Source organism: Sus scrofa, chromosome 2, assembly GCF_054392235.1.
Source record: "Sus scrofa isolate SSC_HxYL_T2T_F1_AM1 chromosome 2, Sscrofa_HxYL_maternal_Yorkshire_Landrace_v2.0, whole genome shotgun sequence".
NCBI classification, from domain to species: Eukaryota; Metazoa; Chordata; class Mammalia; order Artiodactyla; family Suidae; genus Sus; species Sus scrofa.
The window spans coordinates 145198825-145206577 of NC_139384.1; the positions used below are offsets into that span (position 1 = coordinate 145198825).

At 50.0% G+C, this 7753-nt stretch overlaps 1 protein-coding gene across 24 annotated transcripts in view; it reads left to right on the forward strand.

Moving 5' to 3' along the window:
* The window catches only part of SLC22A5 (solute carrier family 22 member 5), a 26497-nt gene extending 19154 nt beyond the window's left edge, over positions 1 to 7343 (forward strand). For 10 of the 24 annotated variants that reach the window (XM_085009354.1, XM_085009366.1, XM_085009364.1 and 7 more), the window contains 5 exons: positions 908 to 1008; positions 2563 to 2777; positions 4287 to 4469; positions 5412 to 5547; positions 5899 to 7335. In XM_085009354.1, coding sequence (XP_084865480.1) covers positions 908 to 1008; positions 2563 to 2777; positions 4287 to 4469; positions 5412 to 5547; positions 5899 to 5986 — 723 coding nt within the window. In that variant the 3' untranslated portion in view covers positions 5987 to 7335. 24 annotated transcript variants of the gene reach the window in all.
* Positions 7344 to 7753: the final 410 nt, after the last annotated feature.

The following is a 7753-nucleotide window of genomic DNA, read 5'->3' on the forward strand; positions in this document are numbered from 1 at the left end:
AGAAGCTGCTGGCCACTTGGCAGCCCTGCCAGCCTCTCAGTTAAGTGGTGATCCAGCACCAGTCCCACTTAGCATGTCCTAGAAAGGGCCCTGGTGCACAGAGGGGAGGGGTCTATGCAGGGAGGGCTTTTAAGGGAGCTAGCCTCCGTAGCTCTGCAGGGGTCAGTCTGTGTGAACCCGTAAGTCCCACTGGCATCTTTGTGGAAATGGGGCTATTTCAGGGGATCTGTTAAGTCAAAAGTTGACCTTTTGTTGAACCACGGACTTGGGAAAAAACAAACTCCAAAGCTGGGTTTGCTTAAGAAAGCAACCTCAGTGTGTTTAGACGTGTGGTTTATTAATGTCCTTGGCTGTGCCAAATTTCATAGGAAGTTACTCTGGGTGAAGCTGAGGTCAATTTTCCTGTTTTTCTATCTGAAAAAATTTTTTCCCTGGAAGTAGTCCATAACTTCATGGTATGAGGACTGAAAACATTAATTCTTTTAAAATATCCTATCCATAAACTACACAGCCAGTTTCTTTCTATGACCCAGAAGGCTGGGAGCCAGCCTCGGGGAGGAATGCTCAGCGGCCTCCCTGGAATGTGGCCATTGACTGGGCTGGGGGTGGTGCCGGGAAGGCGCAGTCAGCTGGGGCCTCCTCCTCCGCTGCCTCATCACCTCAGGGACTGGTCGCCTCCTCTGCCTCCTCACTCTTGTTCACTAATTTGTTATCGACAAGGCCTGGGGAGCCTTCTGCAGCCCAAGATACAGTCACTATAGTCCTCTTCTTATCCAGCAAGACGCATAAAACATTCCCCAACCCAGAGATGTGCAAGGCTAAGATGCGAGGGTTTCAAGTATGTTCTCGCGTCTCTGAGTCTCCAACCTTCTCTCCCTCCCATACCCTTGTCATGTTGTTCCTGCAGCTACAAGACCTGAGCTCCAAGAAGCAGCAGTCCCACAGCATTCTGGATCTGCTCCGAACCCGGAATATCCGGATGGTCACCATCATGTCCATAATTCTGTGGTGCGTGAGTGAGCCCTACCTGCGTCCAGACAAGGTGCTGGCCGTGGCCGTCAGGCCCTGAATTTACAGACGCGTCTTAGACCAGAATTCAAAGCCTGTATCATCGGGGATGTGTCTTGCGATGAAAAGAAATGGGCATGTCCAAGTTCTTAATCTCGGAAGAGGAGAATGAAACTGTTGTGGGGGCTTGGGGGGAGATATGGGATCTCTGGGGATCCCTTCGGGTCATAAGGCAAGTCATTGCTCACTTTGGGTCTTAGTTTAGTTGTTCCAGTCACCTGTGCATCAGACATTGACCGAGGAGGACAGCTGAGGCCTTTTAGAAGTTCTAAGTGAAGACACCATGTCCTTTCGATTACAGAGGATGCTAAATACATTCTGAAAATGTGGAGACAGGACATCCTCCCTCTGGGATGGTTGAAGACGGTCCTGGAGGCAGAGCCAGGGCCTATATGTCCTCATCAGGGCCCTTCTAACACAGCATTTCTCCAAGTGTGTCGGGGAGGGGTTCGTGATTGACCAGGAAGAAGGAACATAGCCAAGTGCCTGCATGGAGTTTGCTCAGTGGCCAGACCCTTGGGATTGCAGGCAGCTACCTGAGCTGCTGGGGGAGGAAGGCAGACTTCCTCTCAGCATCCCTTCTGCTGGAGTCAACAAGCCCTGTCAGCCAGCTCTTTTGCTCACTGAGGGTACTATGAGTCACCCATTTCCAAGGAATGGCCTGGGATCCCTTAGGGTGGTGCACCACCCCTGAGTCGGCCTCAGGGGTGATTCAGCCTGCCCCACACACCTGCCAGCCTGCGATGAGTCACCTAGGCGCTCCTCTTGCACGTGCCCTTTTCCCTGATTGTACCAGCTGTGCTTTCAACCTGCTGGCCAGTTAAAAACAGTCTGATTCACATAGGTCTGGTTTGCCCAAGAGTGCTGACCATCAGTAGCGAGAATGCCTACTGGGGACAGGTCTAGGCCAGGGGCAGTGAGGGGCATGCAGATGGCCCACTGGGAGCTCCCTCGAGTCCAGTGGGGGTGAAGTCATCAGCTTCTGACCAGCCTCTTCCTGGCTGGTCGCCCCAGAGGGTCTGCCAGGGATCTTCCTCCAAAGGTTTGACTCCATGATTGTTCCTTATTTTCTCTTATCTCACCAGTCTGATCACACCTCACTTGCTACCTGCCTTAGCTCCTTCTACAGTTGGATTTAAGCATTCAGAGGGTAAGGAAGCAGGCTTTTGTGAGTGCTTCAGCTTAGGATTTTTAAAGCCAAAAGGCAGGTTGAAATTTTTTGGTTTGGAGAATTTTTTCCAACAAAGTAAATCTATCTGAATTACATATCTTTTTGCTGGGACACTCTGGAATTGACTGAAAGTGCTCTGGCCCAGAAGCTACCCTGGGCTAGGGCAGGTTATCTTTCTTTCTAAGAAACAAGACTCAGGGTTAAATCTGCTGCCCTCTTGCTAAGGATAGTTTTCAGTTCCCTCCACTAATTGTATTTCAGTTGTCCAGGTTGGGAGGCGTGTGGATGCTGCGTCTCCAGCTTCCTTCTGCCCTCTGTTCCAGGATGACCATATCAGTGGGCTATTTCGGGCTTTCGCTGGACACTCCTAACTTGCATGGGGACGTCTTTTTGAACTGCTTCCTTTCGGCTCTGGTTGAAGTCCCAGCATACGTGTTGGCCTGGCTGCTGCTGCGGCACCTGCCCCGTCGCTATTCCATGGCCACTGCCCTCTTCCTGGGTGGCAGCGTTCTTCTCTTCGTGCAGCTGGTGCCCCCAGGTAGGGACCGTCCACATCTGCGGCCTGGGATACCTGTTGAGTCACGCAGTCTCTACCAGGCCATCCTCCTCATTTAATAAAGAGCCTAGCATTGTGCCTGCACATCTGCGTTCTGGGCTAACCGATCAAGACAAAGTGTCTCCTGGGACCAGATGGTCATCATGGCTTGGGCTTTATGGGAGAAGAGAGAGTAACCACATTGGGCTGGTGGTTAATTTTACTCTCTCCCCAAGTTCCTGTGTGTGTATTTGTTTTTCTCTGAAAACTGAGGGGAAGAACCGTCCCCTTGTCATTTTAACCTGGCCCCTTAGTCACTTATCCAGTTAAGTAGCTACAGAGTATGTGCTGTGGGGGAGGCACTGTGCCTGGGGCTAATAATGCAGAAGTAAAGGAGTCAGCCGAGCTCCAGGCCCCCCTGGAGCTCACACTCCAGTTGAGAAGACAAGACAACAAACAAGTAAATGAAACGCGTATTGTAACACAGGCTGTGTTACCTTTAATAATAACAATAAAGGACAGTGGAGAGCTGGTTTATATAGAGTGGTCACAGATAGGCTCCCTGAAGAGGGAGCGGTTGAGCAGAAATGGATGAAATGATGAGAACCCTGAGAAAGTCTAGGAGCCCAACATTTCAGGCCGAAGAGACAGCAAAGGCAAAGACCCTGAGGAAGGAATGGGCCTGGCCTGGTTGAGGAGTAAGAGGGAGCTGGTAAGAGATGAGGAGAAGGGGAAGGGGCCGGAGGGGGCAGGCCACAAAGTGACTCTCACAGGCCAAGAGCAGAATTTTATTTGCAAAACTTGCCTGCTCTCGGTATCCCACAGAAGGGTCGGAGATTGCCTCTTTGCAAATCCAGAAAGCAGTTTATGGATCCTCAAGTCCATCATGGTACCCAGAGCTGTCATGGATTTGGGGACCTTTGGTGATCATTTGTGGGCCTCTGAGGCTGGCAACAGTGCCCAGGAACAGCCCCAGCCACAGCTTAGCCGGGAGCCCAGGGGTGTGTGTGGAGGTTCATACCGGAGCTCAGGGAGGCATTTCCTCATTGGCCCAGTGAGCAGGAGAGACCAGAGTATCGTTCCCGAGGGTCTGCTAGTCTGCGAAGTGTGAGAGCCTGAAATGAATTAGCCTTGACCTTCCCACTCATGCACGAGTCATTAGTTAATTCCGCAGTGCCCGCAGCATGAGGTCTGGGGTTCCTGCTGCCCCCCTGACAGACATGACTTTAATGACCTCTGGAAGGTGTCTTTGGGCCCCTGGGGGGGCTCCCCCTGCCGGTCTTGGGGCTGAGGAGACGAGCACGTCCTCACACAGCTGCAGGTCCCAGCCTCCTCTCTGCCATCAGCTTGGAGGGACATTAACCCCTTAGCCCACAGTAGGAGGTTATAGTAACTGTCCCCCGAACCCTCACCAAGAAAAGGGAGACGGTATGTCTGTTTCAGGCCGGAAACTCCGTAACAGTAAACCTTAGGTTGGCGCCTTCCCCTGCTTTCTTCCCTTTGCCTCTCCAGACCTGTATTATTTGGCTACAGTCCTGGTGATGGTGGGCAAGTTTGGAATCACTGCTGCCTTTTCCATGGTCTACGTGTACACAGCCGAGCTGTACCCTACAGTGGTCAGAAACATGGGCGTGGGGGTCAGCTCCACAGCGTCCCGCCTGGGCAGCATCCTGTCTCCCTACTTCATCTACCTTGGTGAGTCCTGTGGGCCGAGTGCCAGCCTGAGGGTTGGGGTGGAAGCATGGACTGGCTCTAACGTGAGCTGGGAGGACTGGCACGTAGTAGATGGGAACCTGCCGACGCCAGATCTCTGTCCAGGGAAGGTTCCTGACCAGGCGCACCGTGGCCGAAGCACTGCCATGGAAAACAAACCTATAGATGTCAGCTAGAAGTTGATGGGAAATGTATCTGTTTTAGCCTTCCCTTCCCAGGTCTTCCCTCCGGGAATACAGTGCCCCTTTCCTAAGGGATTGCAGAGTGGTTCAGGGAGCCGGTCTATTGGGGAAATTTCTTGAAATCAGAGTTTAAAAGGACAGATAGGGAAATTTATTCTTCAGGAGAATAAATAAATAGAAAACTTCTGTAACTTGAAGCACTTTACCTGCCTTGTACCATCTTATGCAACAGGGTCCCAGCTTCCTCTTCAGCATCTAAAGTATTTCCTCATGGCAGCTGGTCCCTCGCACATGCCCAGCCAGCACAGTCTCTGGGGAGGGGTGGCGCCCATGCTGGGAGTGCTAAGAGTGCTTTGTAAACATGCAACCTGGCTCCGACAAGCAGAAACACCTTCTGACTTGGCTTGAAAACAAATCTACCCGTCTAGAGAGCGGGAGGAGTTATTCCTGTCCCTGGAGCAGTATTTAGAGTTCCTTGGAAACCCAGCATTAGGAAATATGAATAGAAATGGCCCAGCTCCATCCTCCGGTCTGCACTCCTCCCTTGCACTGCAAGGCATCACTGGTCTGTGCCAGCTCTGGGTTCTGCAACCTGTCTTGGTGCCGATTCCAATATGGTAGCTCATACTGGGAGATGCTGAGGCCACGAAGCAGGCGATCCCCATGAGAATCCTGGGAACAGAAAGGCAGGGACCTCGTCTAACTGCATGCCCAGACCCAGGCTCTGTCTGCTTTGCCACAGGTGCCTACGACCGCTTCCTGCCCTACATTCTCATGGGGAGTCTGACCATCCTGACAGCCATCCTCACCTTGTTCCTCCCAGAGAGCTTTGGCACCCCACTCCCAGACACCATTGATCAGATGCTCAGGGTCAAAGGGTAAGGAGTCCTCCTTCTTCAAAAAGTAGGTGCACTGGGTCCAGGCCTGGCAGAGAGTTCCCCAAGAACTCACACACACCGTAGACTAATTTAGTCTTCCGAAGGTCAGACATGGCCAGGTAGGTACAGCCTCTCCTCTCAGCTCGGACCCAGACCACCAGGTCACCATGCACATCTCCACAGCACCCACAGCTCTGGGATGGTGCAGAGATGAGGAGAAGCCTTTCAGAATCTGCCATATGATTCTTTTCCCTATGGTGAGATAGCCTCAGTGTTGGGTTTTATTTGCTTGACACTGGTAGGCATCTTCTTAAGATTTGTTACTGATACCTGTTTGGCTTGTTTTTATAGAATAAAATATAGGCAGACTCCAAGTCACTCAAGGATGTTAAAAGATGGTGAAGAAAGCCCCAGAGTGCTTAAAAGCACAGCCTTCTAACACCACCTCCAGTAAGAAAGTGGAGAGGGAAGACTGTGCTATCAGAAATGGCTTGTGCAGACCCTGAGTCCTTCAGTGGCCAAGGTCTTTGTTGATTATTCTATGGACTCTGTGTCTGACCTGCTGTGGATGGACGCCCAGACTCAGAGCTGTAGTGGTCCTCAAGCACCACCTTCCCCTCAGGGACACTGTGGCTACTGGCAGACAACTTCGGATGAATCCTAACCACTACAGTGATGGACTTGGCACTTCCTAGGACGTTAACTTTGGAAAGACATGAGAGGTATTTACTAAATTTACATTTTCATTTCAGACGGCCTGGAAAGACCCCTGATAAAACTGGAGATCTAACCCTCCAGACCCACACCTCCCCGAAATGTATCCTTTCCCCACTTCCCTCTAATGGTGCACTTTAGAGGAAATGACCTCACAGGGAGTTGGATTTCTCATAGTCTCTCAGCGACAGAGACAGAGGATATTCACTGGGGTCGTTGCTTCCCCCGCGTAGGAAAGCACATGTCTGGGAAAACCTGAAGGTAATTAATATGGAGGGGACTGAGCGGATAGAGGGTACGGGAAAGTGCATTGGTTTATGGGCTCTTGGACCACTCAGTGTGACTGCTGGGTAGACTTGTTTACATCTGATCAAAGCACTGGGCTTGTCTAGGCCTATACGAGATGCATCATTGAATCTCCTACTTGTTTTCCTCCGCTGTGTGAATCACATCTCCTCACTACTGTGGTTTCTGATGTGTGGTTTAAAGGAAGCATATCAGTGAGTGAGACAACCAAACTTGTCTCTGCTCCCAAAACTATAATGTGGATTTTGATTATATGTGTTTTGTGTGTTATTTTTGTTGTTGTTGTTATGTCTTTTTCTCCTTAAGTTATTTGCCCTTCAGAATAGACTTAGGAAAGGCTGGTTCCTTAGTCTCCTGGTTTGGTGTCTTTATGTTTGTTTCAACCGAGAATCACTCCAGCAGAGGTCTGCAGTGGCCACTCGTGCAAGGCCTCACCAGCCTTAGCCACTAGCACTTCTCTGAGTGCCAAAAATGACGTCATTGTATGTGTTCCTTTTGTGATACTTAATCATGGGAAAAAAATTACAAAAGAAAAGCTTAAGTCATGTTCACTGTCTTTCAGAGTTGCTCACTTCAGTGGTGTAACACTGGGAGGTATTTTGTGTTCGGTGTAAAATTGTATTCTCTTTTCTGATTATGTTACCATGGTACTCCTAGAGTATATGCTTCATCTGGTTGAAAAAAAACACATATTTTTGTGAAAGGTACTGAAGTGCCTTGGGAAATGAAGATGTTTTAGTAAATAAAATGATTTTTTTAAGATAATAACAACAGCCCACAACTTGTATTTCCATAATTTGTTGAGCCATGCTACACCATCATGTGACTTTTCCCTTTGTCAGCTTGGGCTAATTCTAGCAGTGGTTTGTGACTAGTCTCTAAGGTTAAGATTTAATCCCCATGTCCTGGAGACCTTCACTCAATTAATTGATTGTAGACTGAGCCAGCATTCTTGCAAAAGTGTCTTTGCCTGGATACCGCTGAAAGCAAAGCCTGAGACCAGTGCTTCTGTGCAGTTAGGTAGTTTATTTAGAAACAAGATTCCAAGAAGCATGGAGTTCCCGTCGTGGCTCAGAGGTTAACAAATCCGACTAGGAACCATGAGGTTGCGTGTTCGATCCCTGGCCTTGCTCAGTGGGTTAAGGATCCGGCGTTGTCATGAGCTGTGGTGTAGGTTGCAGGCGTG